Genomic DNA, 27,476 nt, shown 5'->3' on the forward strand with positions numbered 1-27,476 from the left:
AGACCGCTGAAGTGGTTGTACCAGGGTGAAGCTTTATGCAAGTCGTCTATATCCCTTCTCAGTTACCTAGATCCTTCCCAGGCACCTGGAAGCTGACATGCACTAGCCAATTGGAGTGTGTCAACTTAGCTACACGCATGGCTGGATTCAGGTCTAACCAGATGCCTGGACCCAATTGGGGCGCCCAGACCTCCGGTCACTTGAGTCCACTCTAGGCGCCTAGATGGTCTTTTTCCGGCCAACTTTCAATTTTCATTTTCTACATCACAAATTTAGCAAAACAAACATAATATAAAATATAAGCAATTCAACATTCTCAGGATTGTCCGATTCTGACTTTTGGATTTCGCTGAAACCCTAAGTCGAACCAACATTTACTATTCCCTTCGAGGAAATGCGTCCTCACCTACTTCTCTCAGGAGGGTTTACCTGATTTGCCAAACATCTGGTCCTCCAGACCTATTTAAACTTTGTGCTTGACATCCGATCCTCTAACCCTGAGGGCTTGCTCTTGATGTTCAGTCCTCCAGACCCATCGATGTGCTAGACGTCCAGTCCTCCAAACTTGTCTAAGACTTCCCTCCTAGTGTACTCGATCTGTCAAGTTTTTCTGCCCAGTGCCACTGACCAAGACTTCTTTGCCTAGCTGCAAGTAGACTTTCCCTTTGCCTAGTATCCACTACAACTTTTGTTTTGCCTAACATCTAGTCAACTTGACCTACTAGGATTTTCTAGTTGAATTATCTGCATACTTAGTCAGTCTTGTTAGATCACAATGAAACTTAACTTAAAATTTTTTGTTAACATCAAAACTTAGGTTTGACTATATATATATGCCTATGCGGACCTCTTTTTTTTTTTAATTTTTTTTTTAAGTTCTCGATTATGTCAATAAGATTTTACCTTTAGGATATATATCGTTCACTTCAAGCGATCTAGTATCGTCGGCCCCACAGTAAAATTCAGATAAGTAAATCATGGGAGATATTTATCCGGACTCAGTGATATTTTTCATGAGAGAGGTTACACATCTAACTAGTCATTTTACACTTATTAAGAATTGATCTCATGACTTAGAACAAATACTATGTAAATAACTAAATACTAATTGTGCCAATTAATGGTGGCTATTATTTCATTAATGATAGTTGCCTTGCTTGACAGCTTGAGTGTGCACATGCATCTCCAAATTAATTAATTAATTATACTCTTCCTACTACGAGGCACAAATGGGTTGGCATGAATTTACCGTTTGTAAAAGTAGCTTATATATATGATTTATTTTTTCATATATATCATAGGTTCTGGTCAAATACAGGCTATACAGTGGAGGATCAAGTTACCCATCAATGAACACTCTGATGCACATGCTCGTCGAAGGTCGTCGATGGGAGGGTAGTGGACATGAGATGCACTTCAAAAATCAGGTAAGATGGGTGCCAGGGAGTCCAAATAGATGACCCCGATACTCAATTTAATATTAATATTTATTTGACGTATTATACTCAAGGAAGAATATGAAAAAACAAAGGATTAAAGTCGGTGGAGTTGAAGAATCGGGAAGAAATTTTTTCTTTACCTTCTTAGAGTTTATATGTTGACAAAAGAACATCTCCATAAAGCAAAGATCGTATGCTCCTCTTATTAGGATCAAGATACATGAGAGAAGTATGAATCATGTGTATACTACAAGAAAAAAATCCTATTGTGACATTTTCTTAATGACATTTATTTAAAAATGTAATTATAGATATATTTTAATGACACTTATTAAAACAGATTGACTTTAAAAATAAAATATCTAATTAGACCTTTTATAGTGACAAATTTTATAAATGTCATTATACTTATAAATTAATAAGCATATTAATTTTATAAGAGTTGATTTTTTTTACCCTAAATCATTAATACGTTGTCTCCTTCTCTGCACGCCGTCTTCTTCCTCCCTACACTGCAGCGTTGCTTCCTTCCTCTCCAGATCGCAGCGTCGTCTCCTTTCTCTCTGCAGCAATCAAGGATTTCTTTACGGAAAGGTAACTTCAACAATTTATTTCTTCTTCACCAAAAAAGAAAATATTCCCTCGCCGACGAGGAGGCACAGAGCGTCAGCCGCTTGAAAGATGGCAGCAAAGGAACAAGCGTCAGCAGCTCATGAGGCAGCCATTGCCTTGCCAGGCAACGAGCAGGCGCTTCTCGTGTGGCAGGTTCACGAGCGGTCTCATACGAAGCGACCATTGCTTCGCCAGGCAACGAGTCGCTACTTGGCGTGCGGTCGATTCGAGTGCAACCACGTTGTTGCTAGGCATGGTAGCGGTCATGAACGCATCACTGCCCGACGAACAACTGTGCGTTGCTGCCTCGCCGAGTAGTGACAACATACTTGCATGCAAAGTTTCTATTTAAGTTATTAATAGCTATAGAAATTTTGATATATAAGATCTTCTTGAATTTATGACTTGACTGAATATCTAAGAAAGTATTTAATTGTGTTTGATGCTCAACTTTAAAATAACTATAGCATCATTGTTTAATTAAAACTTCTCATAATTATACCATGCTACTTGTGATATATTTTTTCCCTCAAATTTAACTAGTTATGCAACTCTATTATACAACTGATTATGGATCTTTCTTGTTTCTATAATCTAGACAATTTATATGGACATAAAATTGATGACTTATCTAGGAAAAGAGGTACTCTCTCTGATAGTAGATGCATTCTTTCTTTTTTTTTCCTTTGAATGATTTATTATCTAAAATTTGTAATTAACTATTGTTTGTAGTACGAATGGATCCTAAGCGTCGAAGTAAGAGGAAATCTCATTTTATACTTCAACCTGAGGTAAATATGCAACCACCAACTATAAGTACAAATTACACTAATCAACATTCAATTGAGCAAGGTAATATCTCATTTTATGCATCACAAATTTATTACCTATTTGAATTTAATTCTTATTTTTATATTTTTATTGGAATCAATACTTTCACCGATAGTCAAAATATACAAGGTACGTTGAATAACCAAAGAGATACACTTTCAAATCAACTTCATGTCGATGTGCAAGATAATATCCCATATGTTGAAAACATGACTTTAGTTCCAGATCAAAATGTTGATATGAATGAAAAATCTAATGAAGGTAACATATATGAACAATATAATAATTTATTATATTATTTTTATTATGTCTTATATATTTTTTTGTGTACAGATAGTGAAAGTGGACTTCGTAATATTAATAGGAAAAAAAGAGGTCCCACATTTATGAAAGAAATTTGAGGTCGACCTAGCACACTATCACGCATTAAGATTTCATGTGATGATATGGGACGCCCTATAGGAACAAAAAGAAATAAATTTACTGATTTCTTGGGTTCTTTGGCAAGAAATGGTAACTATTGTCCAATTGATATGGAAGATTGGCATAAAATGTCAACGGATAAAAAAAACATGTTAAATGTTATAAAGGTAACTAAATTACTTTTGCGTAATTTTCATGTTTAAGACTTTTAATTTATGCAAAGATAATTTGTCTATTTTTTTGAAGGAAAAATACGACCTTCCTCCAGGAACTGAAAATTAGACACTACGATCAATAGCAAAAAAATGGAGAAACTGAAAATCTGAACTAAAAAAAAAGTACTATGATCCAGAGTTATCAATTCAAGTTCTGTTATAACAGAGAGATGAAAGAGCTCATGCAGAACAATATATGAGACTAGTTGCATTTTGAAACACAGAAAAATCAAAGGTAGACAATATGTTTTTATTTAGATTAATAATTTGATTCAAATGTTATGTAGACTTTAATATTGTTTATTGAGTGTAATTAATATATTAGGAAAGGAGTGAAAAAAATAAAGCGGCTAGAAAACAAAAGATAATGAATCAAACTACTGGAAGGACATCTTTTGCTCAAGTGCAACACAAATTGGTAATTCTTCTTATTCGTGTTATAATTCTATGTGCATTTGAATGTAGAAACTAATAACTAAATATATTTTTAGGAAAAAGAAAAGGGGCACCCTCCAACACGAGTCGAATTATTTCAGGCTTGCTTTACTCATGCCAATGGAAGTCCCTCAAGTAATGTTGTAGCAGAAAAATTGGTAAACTACTTTATACTCTTCAATTTATTAATTTAAAGTGCTTTGTTTTAATTATCATTATGTGTTAAATAAGTATCAACATGTCATATGTTTGTAAAGGTTGCAATGAATGAACTAGCAAATCAACTTCCCGAAGATTCTAATGATCTAGTGAGTCAAAATGATATATTTGCTCAAATTATCGGACCAGGTAGACCTGGCTGAGTACATATGCTTGGTGATGGTGTTAGTCCATCTGATTTATGGGGAGAAGTTCCTAGTCGTGGCACATGCAATCGACTAGTGATGGAACAGAAGACAAAATTAGAAAAAATGGATGAACAAGTTAAAAGCAAGGCCAACATATTGTAATGTTAGAAGCAAAGATTTCGATCAAGCAAACCAAAATCCTATTTCAAATTGCAATAATAGTCAACACACATCATCAAGTAGTAATCCACAAACTTCTATTCCTTCTCCCCATCTTTACGGTAAGAGTTGTTTAATTTCTTTTTTTATTATTATATATTCCACACATCTTGAGACTTTTATCCTCTTTCGCACTTTCATGTAGATTGGATGTTCTATCTTGATCAAAAGTTTATTTGATTCAACAAAATTGTGGCAAAAGGAGTGCTTCATAGCATGGATCCAAATACTACAGTAGGAAGACAGACACTAGGACCAAATTGGTGTGAAGTACAAGTACAAGTTGTCCTAGAACCAGAAGAGAGTTTAATTAGACCTTATGATTTTTTACAGAGGTTTGAGGATACACTTGGAGGAATGATAGCTTGGCCATATCATTTGGTATGCTTTTAACCTTTCATTGAAATATTATTAATTTATTATATTTATTGTGGTATTATAATTTTAAACAAATATGAAATGTATTTACAGTTAACAGTGAACAAAGACTATTATTAGGTGGACATACTTTGCATTTTTCTCATTTGGTATGATATCCAATGTTTTGAATTATTTTATTATCTTTTTTATTTTCATTGTTTTATTTCTCTAATACAAATATATGCATTGTATTTGTAGATGGCATGTACATGGATTTTGCTTTCAATATGATGGTTGAAAATGGTCCAACTAATTGTGTTTTTATTTCACAAGACTTTGTTAGTCTAAAATTTAATAGTTTGAGTGTAGTGTGTAGTTAGTTTTGGATGTAAATGACTTATCATTAGTATTGTAATTTTTAATTTGACTAAGTGTTAGATGAATAAAAATTTCATATTAGCACTTTTAATTGTATTTTATTCTAAATGATGGATGTATTGTGATGATGTATAAATTTTGAATTCAGGTTATATATTCTAAATAATTATTCTTGTAGTGACAATTTTTAATGTCTTTATAAATTATTATAAATGACAATTATTAATGTCATTATAGCTTATTTAAGGTGACATTTTAAAATGATCTTATAAATTATGATTATTGACAACTTTTACTGTCCTTATAAAAATTTATAGGACACTTATAAATGTCAAAATAAATGAGTTTAGGTAACATTTAAATATGTCCTTATTATGATAATAACAGGACATATATAAATGTCATTAAAATAGGATTTTTATTGACATTTTTATATTGTCATTAAAGAAAAATTGTAATAATCCTACATCTTTCTTTTGTAAATAAAGAAAATACACAATATATAAAAATTTGTTACTAACACTTAAAAGAATTGAAGTTGGTCAAACTAGTGTGTTGGTATCGGTTTACTGGCAACAGTCAGATGTCGCGGAGCAGTAGGGCAGCCGCAACATGATAGATGTGGTCAGAGCATCAAAAGGATCTTGGAAGCTTCATAAAATTAATTGGTGTTGTTTTACTAGTCGAACACTTCTTTTATAGAGCGTTGAGGGCACCTCCAACCCTATTCGTGGCGCCTTCAACCTTGAATATGATCCCCAAACCTTCAGACTCGATAACCTTCGCCAACTTTGGTTTTTATATACGCAAGGGTAAGTCCAAGTACTCTGAGGCGCCTCCAATACGCCTTCGAGTCACCTCTAACGCCTCTAGGGCACCTCCACGCCACGAAGTCTTATCTGCCAATTTTATCTCCTCGAGGGCACTGTTGGAAAATTGGTTTTGGTGACTAATACGGATAAGACGACTATTGCGAGAGTAGGCCGTCGTAATTTAATTTCTTGAGTGAATGAGAAATTAATGTGAAGGATTGGTCTGATATGATTGGATGAAAGTTTGACTCGTATACGAGTTGGATTCATGGATGAATGCTAACTGAGTACGTGGAACCATTGAAAGGTATGAAATTATAATTAATTTCGTTGATTAATTGATTGATTAATTAAAAATTAATCATGGTGATATCAATTAATTGATTAATTAATTTATAATAGATTAAGTAAATAGTTAATTAAATTAATCAATTAAATTAAATTAATTATAATGAAAAGGTTTAAGTGAAAAAGGTTTAAGGGAAAATATACATCTTATATTCTTTCATCTCTTGGAAGAAACTTTTCTTCTCTTGGGAGAAATCCTTAAATATATTAAAAGATAATGATACAGATATAAAAATATGTGCATACCAATAAAGTAATTATTTTTTAATACTTGAACCACCAGATCGATCTAGACATACAAACAAGAGGAGGCAACTGGATCCTACGAGTGCTCATCTGTTGAAAATGCTGTAAAATTTGTTCATTTTCAATTGTAGCAAAAATGTCCTTCTCGATGTATACTACCAAACTGTCATTCATCCACTCATCCCCCATCCTATTACGCAAATCAGTCTTGATAATTTTCATCGCAGAAAAAACTCTTTCAACAGAAGCAGTTGCAACTGGTAAAACTAATGCTAACTCGATCAAACAATATGCCAATGGAAAAATTGTATTCTTCCCCGTTTCAACCATCTTTTTAGCAAGACTTCCCAAATCTTCAATCATAGAAAATTCACCTCGTACATTTTGAATGTAAGTCTCAAGTTGGTCCTCAAGTATTGCACGATCAGTCAATGAAAAGTCCTCCGGATAAAGTTCAGCAAGGTGGAGTAGCTTACCAATATCAAATTGAGAAAAAGAGTCCTTTGGATCTAAGCAAGCAATGCAAGTAAGTACCTCCGTACTTGATTCTGAAAACCGATTACTCATCTCTTGAACCATCATATCAAGAACCTAATATTATAACAGTAAAAAATGAATAAAAAACATTATTAGAAAATTAAAATTCAAAAAAATATTTAAAAATAATACCTGATAAAAAATTTCAACACGATAGTGATGAAAATTAGTAATCATTTGTCCATTACGTCTGCTGCGACCACGAGTTCTCATATTTTCTTCCATATTCGGTACTGGAATCATGTGGTTACTACAAAATTTGTTGACGACGTCCAAAAATTCTCCCATCCTTCCTCTCTCAATTTTTGTAATCGAACTTTCATTGTCTTGATCAAACTGACAGCCAGTACAATGTTTTGATCCTTTTGTTGTAAGGCAAGTGACAACTCATTTGTGATTCCGAATAAAGATTTCATCAAATGCATCACAAACACAAATTCATAATTCTCCATCTTATCAATTAAACTGGTGGCGATACCACTATTATCATCATTAGTACCATCATCATACACATTTTCAAGCACTTGTAAAACAGAAGTCCACGTAGACATCAAACGGATAATAGTCATGTAATGTGAACCCCAACGAGTATCCCCTGGTCGTTTTAAACTGATTTCCTGATTTTTTCCTTTGCCACTAACAATATCACCTTTCTCCAAACATTCTACAAGTCTATCATGTTCAAGTTGTCTAAACTTATCTTTTCTTTTGCATGAAGCACCAATAATATTCACAATCATAGTAACATATTGGAAGAAATCACTCACAATTCGATTGCTTTTAGCAACTGCAACAACAACTAGTTGAAGTTGGTGAGCAAAACAATGGACATATCTTGCAGATGAATTTTCCTTCAATATAAGAGCCTTCAATCCATTATACTCACCTCGCATATTTGAAGCTCCATCGTATCTTGACCTCTCAATCTTGATAATGACAACTTATGTTTTGCAAACAATTCATCAATAGCCTTCTTTAAAGAAATAGCAGAAGTGTCAGACACATGTACAATAGCAAGAAATCTTTCAATAACACATCCATGTCTGTTCACGTATCTTAAAACAACTCCCATTTGTTCTTTGATTGAAATATCTCGACACTCATCAACCATAAGAGAAAATATATTGTCTTTTATATCATTAAGAATGACATTTGTGACTTCAGCAGCACAAGCCCGTGTTAAATCCTTTTGAACTGTTGGAGACTTCATTTGATTGTTTCCAGGGGCATTTTCATTCATGGTCTTGGCAACCTCATCATTTCTTTGGGTATACCACTCAATCAATTCAAGAAAGTTACCTTTATTTGAAGAATTCAATGACTCGTCATGTCCACGGAAAGGCAAACCTTGTTTCAAAAGAAAGCGTGTAACATCTAAAGTTTCCGTTAATCGAGTGTGATATGCAACCTCCATTTCACGCCCCTGTGCTTGTAGCAAATGTGACACACTTTGTCGTTGATTTTTAAAAGCCTCAAGTTGTGTTCTCGCATCATTGTGAGCACTAGCTACACCACCAACATGCGTATTAAATACTTCCATTGCTTTTCTCCAATTAGTCATCCCTGAATTAGTAAATGCCTCATCTCCAACTCGACATCCTCTATGAGAATTTTTAAAGAGATAACACCAAAAACAAAAAGCTGCATCTTTTGATATGCTGTACTCTAACCATGAAAATTTTTTAAACCAAGCAACTTGGAAACTTCTATGCTCTTTACCAAATTGTCTTTGGGGATAACTATGACCAAATGGTTGACAAGGTCCTCTAATCAAATATTCTCTTCGAATCTGATCTCTAATAGAAATATCAAATTCATTAATTGGTTTGCGTAGCCTTGGGTCACTAACAACATCATCCGGGTTGAATTCAACACGAGAATATTTTTTCTTACTATTTTCTTCCATAGAATTCTTAGAAGACTCAATACTTCGTTTTAAAAATTTCTCCATAACCTATGTCAATTTCTCAAAATTATTAATTTATGCAATCAACATAACAATTAATGTATTACTAAGTATAAATCATGAAATTAGAAATTAGATGAAATAAGGAACAAGATTCACCTAAAATTGAAGAGATTTTACTTGTTGTGGAGAATCACCAGCGGAGCACAATGGCAGCGGCGTCGATAGTGGCAGGCTGGCAGCGACGTCGACGGAATAGGCTAATCGTGAACAGTAGTGGCGTCACTGGTGTGAGGCGTCGACGAAGTGAAGAGACGATAAAGATGAGGGCAACGGTTTGAGGAGATTGGAGAGGGGGAAATAATGAGATCTCTTAATGCGATTAAGGTTTTTGGTTTAAAGAAGAAATTAGAAAAAATTAGTTTGGAAATAAAAGGGTTCGGCGGCTGATGAAAAAGAAAACGAAACTGTGCTGGGGCAGAAAAAAGATTTTTACTGTGGTAGAGAAAGATCGAAACAAGAAAAGGGAAAAAGGGGTTTTTAATGGCATTTTTGTGAAAAAGTCCAATGATTTTAAACAATTATAATTATGCCCTTAATTTTTTAATAATAATTATTTTTTTTTCTTCAGAAGCAAGGGGGTGCTTCCGCACCCCCTCGCGCCCCCCTGCCTCCGCCAGTGCCTATATCCTTTCATCTCTTAGAAGAAACTTTTCTTCTCTTGGAAGAAATCCTTCATCCCTATAAAATAAATCTCATTCCTTCCACTCAACTCATAAATTCTTAAATTATGAATTCTCCTCCTAGGTTTTCTTCTCTCTCTTCTCTCTTATGAGTTTCAATGCTTCAAAGCTTAATAGAACTCCAAATTTGAAGTGCTCCTATTTCGAGGCGCGAGTCGTTGTATCTTAGGAGACGATTACCAATAAACCGTAAGCACATGAGCAGAGCAATATCGTCTTATGGGAAAACGACCTAGCTTTCACCTCGACCATATATAATACTCTTATCTTTATGGATAAGTTTACCCAAAATGGTTGTGTCCGTATCTGAAGGTATAACTCGACAACCAATAAGATTAGGTCAGTAACGACGATACCTAAAAGAGTATGTCTCTTACCTGAAGGTGTATTTCGATAACCAAAAGGGAATGTCGAGAGTATAAATGGGACAAGGTCCACATTGCCATACCAAGCTTCACTGGTTAGAGTCATCGACTCATCATTAAGATGACTAATCAGGACCAACTATTAGATCTCAACATCAAAGATCCATATACTCATATATAAAAATATCTAACAATCGTAAAATGATATTGGCGGTTATGATGACCATAGGTCCCACTCATACTGGAGAGAAATTGGAGAAATTCTCCTTAATCGTCTTCAAGCGATACCAGTAAAAGACACTGTATTACTTGAATAAAATGTATCTTTTAAGGTTACTATCAAAAGATGTTCTATCGTATCTAAAAGTGAACCTCAAGTAATGTGAGGTTACTCGCAAGGAAGAATAAAATTTTCTTATGTGAGAACTATACCTTAAAAGGATAGACAATAAAATTATACCATGGGTATAATGTAACAACGATGGTCAAGGCTTTGTGAGGGTCATTTGACTAAAGTCACAAAAGTAAAGATAGTAAGTTTAAATTATCCAAAAAGAGGGATAATGAAAGTCTTTAGATAAAAGATCAAGCTCACTTAGTAAAAAAACTCTACTTGAGTCTAACTCAATAAGACCTAAGTGGAGGTTAAAATAGATGAGTTAGAAGGATTGCATTACATGTGTTGCAAGTGACTAAGGATTGAGTCAAGTGCCTTACGAAGAATAAATGCAATCATGGTCAGCACTCCAATCAAATGACTATAGCTATAGCTCGATAAGATTGGAAGACCAAGGGATGCATACTTCTCGAGTCGAATATCTTTCGAAAAGTAATACAATCTTAGTCAGCACTCCAATCAGACGACCGCAGCTTTGGCTCAATAAGATTAGAAGACCAAGGGATGTATTCTTCTTAAGTCAAGTAAATCTCGAAGAGTAATACAATCCTGGTCAGCACTCTAATCTAATCGGAGGCTTGATAAGATTGGAAGACTAAGGGATCTATACTTCTTGAATCAAATGTCTCTCGAAGAATAATATAATCCTGGTCAGCACTCCAATTAGACAACCGCCGCTTTGGCTTGATAAGATTGGAAAACTAAGTGATGCATACTTCTTGAGTCAAATGTCTCTCGAAGAGTAATACAATCTTGGTCAGCACTGCAATTAGACGACCGCAGCTTTGGCTCGATAAGATTAGAAGACTAAAGGATGAATACTTCTTGAATTAAGTGTCTCTTGAAGAGTAAATACAATCTTGATCAGCACTCCGATCAGATGACCACAAGTTTGGCTCGATGAGATTGAGCAAGGGATGCATACCGCTTGAGTCAATCTTGGTCAACACTTCAATTAAACAATTATAGCTCTAGCTTAGTGAAATTAGAAGACCAAGTGATGCATACTTTCTAGATTGAGCACTTTTTTGACAATAAGTGTAATCATGATCATCATCCTGATTAGACAACCGCAGTTTTAACTTGGTGAAATCAGAAGATTGGAGTTATGAAGACTTGCTTTTAAGCAAGATTGAGGCCCTTAAAGTGTTTTATAAAACACTAGAAATATGGTTAGAAAAATCAACTAAGCAGATCATCCATGATGATTGAGAGAGAGAATGCAGGATATTGCTCAAGAATGTTTCTTAAGGAAGAGCAACATTCAATAATCGACTATATCACATTCACCTCAATTCAACAATGGTGGCTTAAACTTTGAGAAGATGGTAAATCTATGTTGATAAGTTTTAAGTTTATCCTGAAAATTATGGGAGAAATTGTCCTCTCGATAAACCACAAGCATCGGTGAGATAGAAATGAAAAATCTCTATAAGATATCGAAAGGTCACGAATCTTCTAATGAAGCCTATAAATGTGGGGGTTAATCAATGTGCCAATATATGTGATATCTTATGGTATCTAAGAAATTATGAGAAAGACACTAGTGTAAAATGGTAAATTTTAAAATGATTTAATATCATTAAAAGTAGTAGATCTCTAGTGGTAAAATCTCCATTAAATATAGAGAATTGTGTGGATCCGCTGAAATACTAAGAAATCAATTATACTGCATGTCTAAGGGAATGAGTCCAAAACTCAACATTTAAATCGAGTAGTGATAACTCAACTATGTTGACTGAAGATCCCAAGATCATGATTTAAAAGGGACAACTAAGTTATAAGATTCAAGGCACGTAGGAGTAATTACTCCAACTCACTCCTAGAGACAAAAGGTGTAACATGTAAAATGAGTAAAGGATAAATAAAAGTTATTAATGATTCCTATATTATATCGTAAAAGATATAATAGGATATTGCATGATACTCTTAATAGGAGATCACCTATATAAGTGTGAAGACGGGCCGCTTCAATGAAATAGTTATGAATCCCAAGCTTTATCCATGGCCAAAACAGACACGATAGAGAACTGATAAAAGCATAGGGAGCTATTGTGTGGATATGATTGTCTTAGTTTACACCAATGACTGAACAATTCAAGACATAGTTCATTGGGCAGTCAAGTAAATTCGATCGTATTCCACTATGAAAGGTTTAAAGCCACAAGCTACCTCTCCTAATGCAATAGTCTTTCGATGAAACTCTTGTTTGAGACTTGAAACTTATGCATAATTTTCATTCATGTGGGAATTGTTGGAAAATTGTGTAGGATTGTTGCGTGCTAGTGGGGGGGAGGGGGGTTAAATAGCGCTCGTTTTATAACAATCAAGTACAAACGCAACGGAATAATGAAAAGACAGAGACAAGAGAAAGCACGTCAAGATTTACTTGGTTCGGAGCCTGTGACGACTTTTACTCTAAGGCCCGCACGTGAGAGTGCTTTCGATGGACAATCACTAATTAATCGAAGGTTATAACAAGATTTACAGTTGAAGTACAAGTAACTTTGAAATACAACAATACCGACGATTTGGAGAGTTGAATCCTTAGCACAATCGTTGTCGGGGCAGCTTTCAAGCGTTGAGGAGGTATTTTCTGAGCAGCTCGAAGAAGCGGAACTTTGTTTGGAATGTTGTTGTTAAGCTCCTGGTTGAAGGCTGCTTTTATAGGCTGCTCCGGGCGCTTGGAACCACTTCGGGTGCTTGGACCACATGGTTCGGCCAATCGGCGCGCGCCACATCAGCTTGCAGATAATTTTTGGATTTCGGACACCCAAACCAATTTTTTCCAGCCCTTTATTTTCTGCAAAATAAAGTTAGTTCAGGCAAAAAATAATATATATAATATGAAATTTGACAGTTTCTGACTATCCGGTTCTGACTTTGAGTTTCGTCGAAATTCTAGGTCGAACCGACGCTCTGTTCCCTCTTCGGGAAACACATCCTCACCTACTCCTCTCAGGAGAAGCTACCTGTTGCCAGATAGGTCATCCAGATCGACTAGACTTTTACTCAGCGCTCGAGGCTTCCGATCTTCGTGCTGGACGTCCGCTCCACGACCCTTCTAGACTTCCACCTGGTCCGCGACCACCAGGATTTTAACCTAGAGTCCCCGACTCTAGGATTTTTCTAGAAGCGCTCGACCTGTCAAAACTTTCCGCCTAGGGTTACCTTCCCCTAGGACCTAGTGTTACTGCCGCTAGGGTTTTCCACCTACCTAACCGCAGCTAGGACTTTTCATCACCTAGGGTTACCATCCCCTAGGACCTAGGGTTACCATCCTCTAGAATTTTCCACCTGCCTAGAATCCACTAGAAATTTTGTCTAAAAAACACTTAGGACTTTTCATGCAAGCTCAATCAACTTTGTTAGATCATAAGATAGCTTAACTTTGGATCCTTTGACATAATCAAAACTCAGGTTCAATCATCTGGTGCTCCTTGCACCAATAAATTGGTTTTGGTGTCCAATAAGGATAACACGGCTATTTCTCAAGTAGACCGTCATAAATTAATTTCTCAAGTGAATAAGAAATTAATGTCAATGAAAGGTTGGTCTGATAACTCGCATATGAATTGAATTCATGGATGAACGTTAACTCGAGTATATGGAACCATTGAGGGGTATAAAATTATAACTAATTTTGTTGATTAATTGATTAAGAAATTAATCATTGTAATATTAATTAATTAGTTAATTAATATTTACAATAGATTAAATAAATAGTTAATTAAATTAATCAATTAAATTAAATTAATTATAATGAAAAGATTTAAATGAAAAGGTTTAAGGAAAAAGACATATCCCATATCCTTTCACCTCTTGGAAGAAACTCATCATCCCTATAAAATAAATCTCATTCCTTCCACTCAACTCACTAAATTCTCAAATTGTGAATTCTCCTCTTCGATTCTATTATTCCTTTCCTTTCTTAAGAGTTTCAAGGCTTTGAATGTTCGACAGAGCTCGAAATTTGGAGTACTCTTATTTCGAGATGCAAATCGTTGTATCTTGGGAGACGATTGCCAATAAACCGTAAGCACCTGGATGGGGCAATATCGTCTTAAGGAAAGAAAGCTTAGTCTTCACCTCGACCTTGATACTCTTATCTTTATGGATAAGTTTACCCAAAAGGATTGTGTCGGTATCCAAAGAGATAACTCGACAACTGACGAGATTAGGTCGATAACAATGATACCAAGAAGGATATGCCTCTTACATGAAGGGGTACTTCAATAACCAAAAGGGGATGCCGAGAGTATAAATGGGATAAGGTCTACATCGTCATACCGAGCTCCACCGGTTAGAGTCATCGACTTATTGTCGATATGACTAATTAAGCCCAATTGTTGGATCTCAACATAAAAGATCCATATACCCATATAAAAAAATATCTAACAGGCACCTTCGATGAGTCTAGAGCGCCTCCAAGCACTGATCCAAGGCACCTCCGTACAACTCTGAGATGCCTCAAACACTATTTATCCTAGGCTATTTTTGCATTTAACCCTATAAAAAAAAGTTAATCCATAAAATAAAATATACCTTACAAAACAAAGTTAGCACAATAATAAAATAATATTATAAATAGATCATGTTTTATCAAGATCAAGATCTAGTCATAATCTCAGTTTAAGCTTCTAAAATAGACCTAAACTGGACCAGTGCCTACAGTCCCAACGGAGGACTCGTCCTCACTAGATCACTCTCCTCCAGTAATTTATCTCACTTACCATTTATAGTCATTTAACTTTTTTTAATGCACCATGTCTTCCCGCCAGTTGTAAGGTTCGCAGATCCAACCGGACTTCGGCTAGCTGTCAGGTCTCGCAAATCTAGTTAAATTTTTTGTCAGATACCGGGTCACCCTTTGATCTATCTGGACTTCTTGTCAGTTATCAAGTTCTCAAACCTAACTCGATTTTAACCTGGTATCAAATTCTCTAGACTCTTCAATTTTTACACACTTGGTAATAAGGTTAGATAACATAACATCTAACTTTAATTCATTTGTTATTAATCAAAATCTAAGTTTGACCATTATACTAACTGCACCAACACCTCCATCATCCTCGTATGCACCGATGAGAGGACCAGATCCAATAACTATTAGTTATCTTTCTATTCATCAAGTATCATATATTCGTAAGAAAATACCTAGAAGACTATCTTTGAAAACCTCGTAATCATCTCTCTCATCTGATCGTATGTGTTATCGAATATTTCGATTCATGGGGATATTGGCGGCTGAGACCTAGGTCCAAATGATATTGGAGATTAAGGCATAATAAAGGACTTGCCATCTAATTTGAATCTAATTATATATATTTATGATACAATTAAAATACCATATAAGTAATACTTACAATAAATGAGTGATTATTAAATACTTGCAATAAATGAGTACCTAATCCCGTGGGCGTCCTAAAACAACTTGAGCATCTGTGAGCGGTTTGGAGTTTGGCGTCCCAAAACAACTTGAGCATCTGTGAGCGGTTTGAAGCAAACTCCGAATCCAATTTGAAAATGTTTATCTATGGAAAATATTTTAAAATTTTTTAAAATCAGACTAATATTAATCAAGTAAAATATTTTGTCAAATCAATTTACAAGAAAGAAAGTCAAAGAGTGAAAAATAGATAGAAATAAAATTAAAGACCTACCGACAAGGTTATTTTCTTTTTAAAAAAAATGTATATCGTTAAAATGTTTTTTTATTCATCATCACTTTATATTGCACCAAATATTAAAAAAAGCTTTAAAATATTTATATTTTTATATAAAAAATTCTAATATTTTTTTAGTGTTTATTATAATGGGAAAGTATGATAAAAACATTCCTTTTCATCAATAGAAAATGTAAGCGTTTTTAAGCAAAAATGAATTAAAAAAACCATTTTCTTAAAAATATATTAACTATAAAATACTTTTTTTTATTTATGAAATAAGTCAAGACTCAGTTAATATTCCTAATTTTCATTGTTTGAGCAAGTATAGCACTTTAATTTGGGCCTAATAATCTTCTACCGACACCGTGCCCAATAATTGGCCCAATGATTATTTAGGTCTCGCCATCCATAATTTTTTGCCCGTTGTTTCTAGTAAGCGTTCGTTTTAGTAGTGGGTGTAAAATATTTGGATATTTAATCTTCTTCTTTGTATAAAACATCGTTGTGATAAAACAAAATATCTTTCATAATTTATAAATTTCTATCCTACATAACACTAAGGCGAGCAAACTGGAGCTCGGCTCGATTTATACGGGCTCAACTCAAGCTCACTCAAGTCTATAGAGTTGAGCCCCATATTTAATTATGGGCTCGAGCCCAGACTCAAATTTATTTATTTTTTAATAAATAAATATACTATATATTATAATATATATATATTATTACTAGCTCGTTTGGCTTAACGAGCCATCAAACTAGGGATATAAACGAATCGAATAGTATTAAACTCGAGTTCAACTCGTTTAAGTTATATTCGGACTTGAGCTCGGCTCAAGCTCGAATCGAATTTTTATGATAAGGCTCGAGCTTAGCTCGTTTGGGAATTACCAAGCTCGCGAATAGTTCGAGCTCGGCTTGTTATTAGCTCGATTATCATAGTTAACAAGCAGAACTCGCTAAACAAGCTCGGGCTCATTTTCGGACTTGTTTTATAATTCATTTTTTTTTTTGCTCATTTTAAAGTTCGTTTTGAAGGTACGTTAAGCGAGCTCGAAAACTCATTTGAATAAATATTAAATAGACCTAGCGACTAAAATAATATAAACTCAACACATGTTCATGAGCCAAGCTCATTGTAAGCCGAGCTCGAGCCCTTTAAACGAGCTGAGCTCGAGCCAGAGCTCGTGAACCTTTAAACGAACATGTTTGCAAGCTCACGAGCCGAATATTCTTAAACTCAAGTTCGGCTCGATTAAACTGTCGAGCTCAAAATCAAGCTCAAGCTTGGCTCGATAAGATAAACGAACGAACTCCAACAAGTTTTTTACCGGAACTCTGAATAGCTTATGGATCGTTTGGTTCATTTACATCCCTACATCGAGCCAGTAATAATTAAACTTGAGCTCGACTCGATTTTTAATCAAAACAATTTGAGCTAGATCATTTTGAGTTTAATTAATTTCGAGTTCGAGTCAAGTTTTGATCAAATTACTCGTGAACGGTTCATGAATGTCTCATTTGCTCCCTTACATAAGATTGATAAAACTGAAGGGTTTGTCTCCGAAACTATGGTGTTGCGGTAGGATATCTAAATTATTACTCAGGTACTCATAATTCGATTCCTAACTATATCATATTTGTAGAAATTATTTCTTCAAATAGAGAATACAATTAAAAAATATTAAACTTTGATTTAACTTAATCATGGATAAATTTTTTTATAAAACCGAATCAATCTGTCAGAAATAATACTAACTAATTTATTATTATTATTATTTAATAATACCCGAAGGATTTGAGATCATCGAGGTCTCCCCTGTTTCACCATCCTTGCATGAAATGAACGGACGTAAAGGAAATTAGTGGGGTCCGGTCCAGATAATAAATTCGTTAATTACGAGTCGAGCAACGGGCCGAATTCCAGGCTGGTGTGCGGGTCCAACCACGAGGGCGCGGCCGGCGTCCTCGTGGGTGGACCCTGCTGGTTGTTGTCTCAATTCGGCCGCGTAGACCAAGCGTTACGTTTAGTTCCGTTGCGCTGATTTATGTTACGACACTACATGAATCCCTTCTGGCACTGGCAGACGCTTTCTCATTCTCTATAAATCGCGATCAGCTGCTCTGCCTTCGCCCTCAAAACGCTCGCATCCCAAGCCGCATCGTTGCAGTAGAAGAGAAGGAGATTGCCTTCTGAGAGGTTTCTTGCTCGCTCCCCGCCCGACGCTTCTAGGATTCTGCGGATATCGCCAGGCCTCGGAGCGTTCGTCTAGCTAGGACTTGGCGTTCCGTGGACCGTCTTTGATTCGATCAAGAGTGAGAGTGATGGCTCGGGCCCTTTCTTTTGGTTTGATGGCGGTCATAGCGGCAGTCGCTTTCGGCCTGGCGCTAACGCCGGTCGTCCAGGCGGTTTCTCCCGCGCCGGCGCCGGCGCCGACCAGTGACGGTGAGTGCCGCTTTTCCCACTTCGGTATTTTTCTCACATGTTTGCCATCCGATTTCTTCGAATCACAAAGTTATTAATTCCCCTAGAACAAACAGATGATTATATCTCCTCGAGTCACCTTGTCGCGGACAATTCATAGATTTAGGCTTAAAATGATAGTGAAAGAATGACGCCCGAAGGATCGTTTAGTTTAATTTCTAACATTAAATGATTTTGCAGGAGTATCAGTCGACCAAGGGATTGCTTACCTTCTTATGCTGGTGGCGCTGGTGCTCACCTATCTCATCCACCCCTTGGACGCCTCCTCCCCGTACAAGCTCTTCTGAGGACGATCGACTCATGACTTTCAGTAGTAGAGAATGCTTTCGTTTTGCGTTTTTATTTGTGCCGTGCGTGTGTAGTGAGGTCTCATTTGGATTATTCTTTTGCTGCTCTTAATTCCTTTGTGTTGTAGGATTTTATTCCATTCATGTGTTTATTAGTTACCCATCCATCCTGCTTTTTTATCTCTCAGTTCTTCGTGATGTTACATGTCTCATTTGCCCGCCTATCAGTGTTTTGGTAGGGGATCACATTATATCTAATGTAAATTCATTGACTCGATTCAATATATGAATATTATTTAAATCAATGGATTCTTTTCTTTTTCATCTTGATTTTGAGGAGAATAAACGAACAGATGCTTTTCAAAAGCAAAGTGGCATCCGATGCTGGAGCATAGGAAAATGCATGGGCACCATATTAGAACCACTGTAGTTGCTGTGGGAATCGGGTACCCGCACCTTGAGATCGAGACGTGGTTTATGAATCAGCGTGCCCTCTGTGGAGAAAATACTTGACTACTTCGTAAAAGGAAATAACAATTCCAACAGAAGGCCCTGCACGAGCGACACGCGGCCCTACGCCTGTGAAAAACCCCTTTGCTCCTTCATTCCTGCAGCATGCTCGTGTTGAGGCGATGTGATTGAACATTTTATGGTTTTAAAACTTTGCTAAATGAAAGTTATCATAGCATCTAGTTAAATGTTTAAAGGATCGCCTTTGAAAAAAATGCATGCATATATAGATCGACTAAAATGACAAACAAACCTCCAAACTTGTAATAGCGTATTCCTTGTGGTTGTCATGAGCATTTTTTCTGGATCATTCTGAAACAGCATCAGAATTTCATGTTAGAGGGTGCAGGATCAAAGGTTCATAGGACAATCAGAGAAACTGCATCAGGTGTTTGCACATCCGAGAAGATGAGTTTCTGAAAACGCATTTTTATGATGGAAGAATGTCCTACCTCTATTTGCCTACGAGTCTTTGCAACATCCAGAGGGCATGTGGCAGCAGCGGCAAGACTGCCTGCAACATATCCAGCTAAAAAATTTGCCCCAAGAACATGGAATGCATTGCCATCCTCTACCATCCCAAGTAACCGTCTTCGAGTCTGCAAATATTAACATTCCAAAAGTACAATGTTAACATCATAACAATGTTAACGTCATCTCAGCAACAAACTATAGGTTGGTTTTGCTTCATATAAGATGATGAAAATGTTAACAAGAGCTATGTCTCACTGGCTCAAGGGTCGACCAGCAAATAGCAGAGAATGGAACATCACGGGCGAGCTGTGCTCCTGCACCCATCCACAGCACACGGTACCCTTGCACTGCAATGATCAATTAACAGGTCAAGTAATCAATTTTCAAAGAATAAAAAGTCTAGTATTTTGAATGCCAACCAAGAAAGAACTTGACCAGCTTAAAAGCTGTAGTTTGTTTCAGTGGAGGCACAAATAATCTTTGGAACTACCAGAGAGAGGCCAATAACATACTTTTCTCGAGGTAAGTATTGCTCCTGCCTGGTGAAAGAACACCGAGTAGAGTTGTCCACATTCCTGGTAACTTGCTACCAGTTTGAGATGATTTAAAGGCCTGTAGATCAGCATAGCAATTTTCTAGATTCTCAAACGACAGATCATCATGTCCGTGAAAAGAAAAGAATTAACTCTACACAGTTGCAAGTGGAAGAGAATCATTTACAACAGATGAGCACAAATTTGCTAGAAATTCTAGGACCAAACCAAGAACAACGGTTGATAGAAAATCTCTAACCAACATAGGATGATAGAAAATCACTTTAAATTGAAAAGCTATGCCAATACATTAGTCCCTAAACTGACTCACATAAAAGTATACAGAGATCATGAGTGCCTTCTGGAAAGATTGACATTAGCAAGAGCTTGGATAGCAAGAGTTCCACATACCGCATAAAGCAAAATGTATCATGTCATAATACCAAGGGAACCAACATGTTACCAGCAGAATTGACTGTCTTGCTAATCAGATCAAAATTTATTGCGTGGTAGACCATTGAATGCAATGCGTGCTTATATACTTGCACATATTGCATAAAAAGTTGGCAGCATAGATTAAAAAAAAATTGAAAGATTTTTTAAAATACTAAATAAATAAAAATAAATAAAAAAAGGACAGAGGTACCTAATAGAAAATCTGAACATGTTAAAAATGTTGTGCCACAAGTATAAAGAAAAGGCGATATTTGCAAGTCGAAGTTTCCAAGAAAAAGAAACTTTTCACCATATGCAGCATATTCAAAAGCAAGATACCTGCATACGTGTTCTTGCCAGCTCAATAGGAGAGCAAGCAAGGCATGCCAATGTTCGGGCAGCTGAGCCAGCAAGCAAAGGAACATACGGTGTTAGCTCAGGTTTATGTAGGGAAGTTATATTTTCCATCCAATTACGGAAGATGTCATAGCAAGGTAGATAGATTCCCACCTGTTAGCAAGACATTATGAATCGATAAAAAATCAAGCAACACAACTATAGATAACAATAAAACAAAACTCTTGTGAGTACACAATTGTTGCATCACAAAAGTTGTGCAAAAATATATATATATATATATATATATTTAGTCATAAAAGTGGGGGATATGCAAAGGTGATAAGTTAAGGAAATGAACAATAGAAGGTTATTTATTATACACCGCCACAAATCTTTTTGGCTATATTCTTTTGTTCCTTTAGTTAATTCTACGAAAGATGTTAGGTTATATTGCTAGTAATACCCCATGTTTTAAATAAATTAGAATAATGCCGACCAAATATGATACCAACTTTCAGGGCCTAACGCAATCCCCATGCTTTTTCTCATTTATACTTGGGTTGGCATTGAAAATGTTATTTAGAAAAGATATGTGCATGTTCCTCAAAAGAAGATTGCAACTTACCTGATAATGGGCTTAGAGTTGAGATACATAAGAAAGATTCACAAGTGAATGGAAACCAAAGTTGAGTAAACTGCATGAATACCAACAAATTCAAAATTGAATATCAAATGACGACACTCATGTTAATCTCTTCTAGAGGTGACACATAGCACATCTTGATCACTCTGATATTCGAGTAGGAAGACAATGATTTAATACATATTTTTTTTCCTATTTATCATTTTATATTTAGCACGATTGGGCCTACACTCCTTGGATAGCAGAAATTATACTGATATTTTGTAAAATCCCGAATATTTGTTTTTTGCAATAGGAATAATGGATAACACCAAAAATTTCAACCAATGAACAAAAACACTATTACACTTATACTTTGCTGTAATCATGACAAAACATTGCCGTTTATGAAGTTGCAGGACAGACATATTGTTGTTTTTCTGACTGACACTGACTAAAACTAACACACATCTGAAGCAAAAGATATTGTTGAACAGGACAAGCGAAGCCAAGAAGGGATTATGAACTATCATTGAAACTTACAGTTGGAACAGCCAACACAAGACTTGCATTAGTACCCCTCCACAATCTAGCATATCCTTCCTGCAAAAATTTTATCTCATGACTAGAAGTACATTGACAACTAATTGAAAATTAGTAAGTTACCAACAAAAAATAAAGAAGACATGGAAATCTTATAAAAAATAGTGCGAGTTGATCTTAGACACATTCCTCACCTGCTTAATCACCTTGTAGAACACGTCAAATGTTCCCCTGTACCTGGAACAATCGGGAGAACAACCTGAACCATATCTCCCACCATATATATAAGAAGGGTAGCAACAGATATCCGTGCAAACCTTCAAAGATCAAATTGCCACTAAATCAGAATTAATAATCCACATAAAGCACAGGAAATGAATGCAGCATGGTTTAAGCATCATTGTTTGACCCATTGAGCATTTTCAGAATAGCGAATTAATCAACAGAATATCTCCTGTTGGGATCGACTCTGAAAAATAAAAGTGGGTTTATATTGGATGCTCACCTGAACCCATCAACAAACACTGTGAGGGAGGGGCAAAAGTTTGTCGTCACACATAAAAAACAACTTTTCAGAAAAGATAGATATAGAATCAGAACACGAGGAGTATTCACATTGGTGTATGTTGCATAAGCTTGATTACAAAGCCATTAGAACCGACAAAACTGGATATTTATGCCTGGTTCCAGCTGAACTTAAAGTGAATTCAGACAAAATTTATCTTATCTACTTTATTCAAAAAGGCATTCAGGAGGATGCGTGTGTGCCAACTGCAGAGACCCAAAAACATCTATTATATCCAAAAATACCCTAGCAGAGAAATGTAAACTTACTTTCAAGGTTGAAATTCTTCAATTCATTTCTTGGATAACATATTTGATAGGGATCTGAAAACATAATGATTGGTTTTTTCTTCATTAGGCATTCAAAATTTGTGCCTTCACTTTCAACATCATAACAAATGCACTTAATGAAAATTCCAACAACTTCAAGAGTTATCTACTTTAACGACAAAAAGAAAGTATTGTATTGCTCTTGACTCTCCAAATAAAAACCAGGGATTCAAATGAACATTTGCATTCATAAACAAGAAATTCCCAAGTAAATGGCATCGCTAATCATCATTCCCTTGATTGAGCTTTGTGTAAGGCTGTATCTCTAGTCAAACAACTTACACCAAACGCATGAAAATTTAGTTGATGATGCAATACACTTTTGCTCCTTTTGATACAAGTGGCAGAGTACAAGTAGGCAAACCTTTGCCAAAAATTCAATAGAGACAAACTCCTTGCTTGCATCTATATGACAATTTCTCAGAACTTCTATAACTGCTTGCTTGATCTTCACCATAAGAAACTTAGTGCAACATGGCTCACTTCTCATAGATAAAATTTTAGTACAATAGATGCAAGTTGTAAAGAAGAACAATAGAGACAATGCTTATGGTTATTTTTCACTGGATAAAAAATATAGTGCAGTCCTTTATATTCAGTAAGTTAATATTTCACAGAATTTTCTCAGTGACTTGAGGATATTCGGATAAACTGGAAACAATGACAAAATACAAATACAAATGAAGAACACTATAAGCAAGGCACCTAGGTGTTGTGTCATAGTGTAACCTGATGGTATGGCACTCCAGCTGCTTGTGCTTGCAACCTTGTCTACACAAAAAGAAAGAAAAAAAGAAACAGAAACATCAGGGTTTGGAAAATTTATGATTAGATACACTAAAATTTTCATAAAACGGGTTTAGAAACAAGCATCTTAAAATACACCCATTTAGCATAATATTAGACCACAGGCAAGTTGGCAACATTTTCTTATGCATGAATATACACTATACAGGAAGAGAAGTTCTTTTTTTCAGAAAATTTCCGATGGTAGAACTGGAAATGAGACAAAATAAACAAGTCTAATCGGTAGCATTTGTGTTTAAAACAGCCATATCGGAAAACATTAGTTTTTGTTCAACAAAATGTACTACTACACTGCCCGAACTGAATTCTACAAACAATACGGATTTTACAACTCTTACTCTGTTAAATCTACTGTGGGAATCCATTGTTGACCAAGATGTTCTTTCATGAAAAAAAATTATGTTCGACAGATACACAATCCTTTATTATGAAAAAAAAAAAAAAATCGTATAGCAGAAACAGAACTCTTTCTTTCGCCATAGTACCATATGATTTAGGATCCACCAGTGATGCATCAAAAACCAAAACGGCAACAAAATCGGTGATTCATTTTCTTAACCTCGTATCTAACTCAGCGTAACCCAGACATAAACCTTATTTTCCGGAGCAAGGAAGCCCTAGAAAAAATACGAAGAGAATATAGATAGACATGGAAAGCCGGCCTTTGTTTTGAATTCAGGATTCGAAGGGAAAGAGGGGAATGCTCGAATGGATCAGCTATATCACCTTAGCGACGTCAAGGGGATTGACGATGATGGCAGAGACGACGGCGGCGCCGGCAGCGGAGAAGGCGCGCTCAGCGAAGCTCATGTCGGCGTCGGAGGAGGATAATCGGCGAAAAGGAGAAGTCGAGGAGGATGGCTCTGCCATCGTCTATGGAAGGAAGAGACATCGATCGACAGATGGCATGAGATTCTTTCCTTCTTCCCCATCCATCGCACTGGAATATGTAACCAACTCGGAATTGAACGGCGGTGAGTGAGGTAGGTCTGACTCGGTTTGCACCGGGAATGGACTTTGTATTTATCTCACTTGCGAGGCCGTGACGATGCTATTGCGGCTAACGACGATTCGAGAACACGGACGTGGAACGGTCCTGGGTAAAATTAAAAAGGAGTCGTCTTTTTTTTTCTTCCCCATTGCTCCCATTTCAATATTTTTTATTATTATTTTTGCAAACGTCGTGCGCTCATTGGTTGGTAGCTAGACGATTGTAACCAATAATATACCCTTGAATGACGTCAAAGCGGCCAAATCACCTGTCTCTGTTAAAACGGGAGACAGCGCTTTCTCAACAAATAATGGAGTCTCGTGGATTATCTGTAAACCATGGGATCAGACTCTGATGGTGTTTTCTGTTTTGTCAATACAGGCGATTAAATTTATTCGGTCTTCTTTTTAACGTGGTCTCATCACGTCATTTATTCACTACTATTTTTTTATCCATTTCCCTCGCTCTCCCTCTTCGAGTCGGCCACAAAGCGGTGGTTCGCTTTCGAGGACGGGGTTCGAACCCTAACCCAAGTGTTCTTCGCATTCTTGTTTTCCATGAGATGGGAGATGGAGATGGAGGAGGTGGAGGCAGTTCTTGAGCGGATCTCGGACCTCCATGACAAGATCAGCGACGCCATCCACACTATCTCGCGCGCTCACTTCCTCCGCTTGGTTAAGGACTCCCGCGGAGGAAGGGACCAGCCGCCGCTGGTAGCTAAAGAGGTTGATTGTGAGGGAGATGGGAAGGGCGGGTTTGTATACGTCAAGGATTTGGGGGTGGAAGTTGAGGACCAAGGCGCGGCGATGGAGGAGGCCAGGAGCCTCAACGCCATCCGCACTGCGCTGGAGAACCTCGAGGACCAGCTTGATTTCTTTCATGTCAGTTCTGCTACTTTCGGGTGTTGAATTTTCTTGTTTTCCCCTTTCTTCTTTGTCGTTTTAATTCGTATTCATGCTGGAACCGAAGGAGATGCATTTCAGTTTGTTTGCGATCGTAATATCGTTTTTATTAATTGATTGAAGTTTGATGCGTATAATTTGTCATTATATTCTCATTTATTTGGTAGATCCAAGAGAGTTTCGACAATATACTGCTCACAGTACGATTTCTCATTAGAGCAATTTGCAATTATAATTTTGAATGTCGAATTCAATAGTTGGCTGCCTATCGGATATTTGTTCGTTGTTTATTTTTAATTGATTCCATTTCAATTCTTTGTCTTTGCCTTATCGATTTTAATTTAACCCTCAAGTCATTTAGACTTTGCAATTCTTCGTAACCATTGAGGTTCCTCAATAATGAAGGTTCCTTTGGAACAATATCTGGAGTAAATTTCACTCATATTATGAATAAAGTAAAAGGGGAAAAAAAGAGAAAAAGTCAAGGAAATCACTTTAACGTTTGGATATTTGTTAATTATAGCTGTGCATTGAGCTATATGATTATAGCTAGCTGTAAAGTACACATTGCGTTATTAAATTAGATGATAAGCAGTTCCATTTCATGACTAACCTGTCATTTCTGGTATGTGCATAGCTTTTCAGAAGGTTATTGTAACTTGCTTTATTTCAAGATGTAAGTACTGTGATTTGTAGTACTAAGGAGTTTTCATTATATATGTCTCTCTTTTCTCGCCCCACCTTTTTGTATCTAAAACATCAAGGTTTTCATTATCCTTAATACCAAATTCTCTAATGACCATGCGGCCTCGCTCAAGGTTCTTAGTTAATCAATGTAATATCTCTTGAGTCAAAGTTAACCTTTGTTTTCAATGTTGTGATAAATCATCAGCTTTACCTCAGTTTTATTCTGATGATCATGAAGCTTCTTAGTTTTATATTCTGAGTATGTTGTGCGGGAGTATGTTGTGCAATAGTCACTCTCAAAAAAATTGGAATTCTCATTTCTCTTGTTCTTTGAGCCCATATTGATATTTGATACATTGTCATCATCAACTTGAAAATTGAATGGCTTTTCAATTTCTTTCCATTGTACAAAATAATTGGTTAATGTTTCTGTAATAAGTTACATAATTAAAGATATGACCCTCCTGTCAGTTATTGAAAAAAAACGTGCAGGATTTTTGGCCATTGGTGATTCTATCATTTTCACCTGATTTTATAGTCTTTCATAATGTACTACATATGCTGTGCTTTGGCTAACCTGGTGCACATTTATTCAGACTGTACAATCACAACAGCGTGCTGAACGAGTTGCTGCTATTGCACGATTAGAACAAAGCCGTGTCGTCCTTGCAAAGAGATTAGCTGATCA

The 27,476-nt window shown here is 36.1% G+C and overlaps 5 protein-coding genes across 5 annotated transcripts; 2 read left to right on the plus strand and 3 right to left on the minus strand.

The window, feature by feature from the left end:
* Positions 1-6,683: 6,683 nt before the first annotated feature.
* LOC122037790 lies at positions 6,684-7,239 on the minus strand. The gene has a single exon (XM_042597240.1). It carries the CDS (start codon positions 7,230-7,232, stop codon positions 6,684-6,686), a length of 549 nt encoding a protein of 182 aa, XP_042453174.1. The 5' UTR covers positions 7,233-7,239.
* Positions 7,240-7,441: 202 nt separating this feature from the next.
* Positions 7,442-8,763, minus strand: LOC122037791 (zinc finger MYM-type protein 1-like). Its single transcript, XM_042597241.1, has 2 exons — positions 8,212-8,763; positions 7,442-8,128 (listed from the first exon to the last, which is right to left on the minus strand). The coding sequence occupies exons 1-2, from the start codon at positions 8,761-8,763 to the stop codon at positions 7,442-7,444; spliced, it is 1,239 nt and encodes a 412-aa protein (XP_042453175.1).
* Positions 8,764-18,343: 9,580 nt separating this feature from the next.
* Positions 18,344-19,356, plus strand: LOC122037789 (arabinogalactan protein 16-like). Its single transcript, XM_042597239.1, has 2 exons — positions 18,344-18,725; positions 18,945-19,356. Exons 1-2 carry the CDS (start codon positions 18,605-18,607, stop codon positions 19,049-19,051), a joined length of 228 nt encoding a protein of 75 aa, XP_042453173.1. The 5' UTR covers positions 18,344-18,604; the 3' UTR covers positions 19,052-19,356.
* Positions 19,200-25,289, minus strand: LOC122037787 (mitochondrial carrier protein MTM1-like). Its single transcript, XM_042597238.1, has 10 exons — positions 24,935-25,289; positions 24,131-24,172; positions 22,702-22,824; positions 22,508-22,567; positions 21,343-21,513; positions 20,548-20,647; positions 20,291-20,382; positions 20,014-20,160; positions 19,815-19,873; positions 19,200-19,659 (listed from the first exon to the last, which is right to left on the minus strand). The coding sequence occupies exons 1-10, from the start codon at positions 25,076-25,078 to the stop codon at positions 19,527-19,529; spliced, it is 1,071 nt and encodes a 356-aa protein (XP_042453172.1). The 5' UTR covers positions 25,079-25,289; the 3' UTR covers positions 19,200-19,526.
* A 355-nt stretch (positions 25,290-25,644) lies between these two features.
* Positions 25,645-27,471, plus strand: LOC122037793 (plastid division protein PDV1-like; the record flags this gene model as incomplete). The annotated part of the gene is made up of 2 exons (XM_042597242.1): positions 25,645-26,080; positions 27,385-27,471. Coding segments are annotated over exons 1-2 (411 nt in total), but the record flags the coding sequence as incomplete, so codon positions are not given.
* Positions 27,472-27,476: the final 5 nt, after the last annotated feature.

The sequence above is a fragment of the Zingiber officinale genome, unplaced genomic scaffold, assembly GCF_018446385.1.
Source record: "Zingiber officinale cultivar Zhangliang unplaced genomic scaffold, Zo_v1.1 ctg81, whole genome shotgun sequence".
Taxonomy (NCBI): Eukaryota; Viridiplantae; Streptophyta; class Magnoliopsida; order Zingiberales; family Zingiberaceae; genus Zingiber; species Zingiber officinale.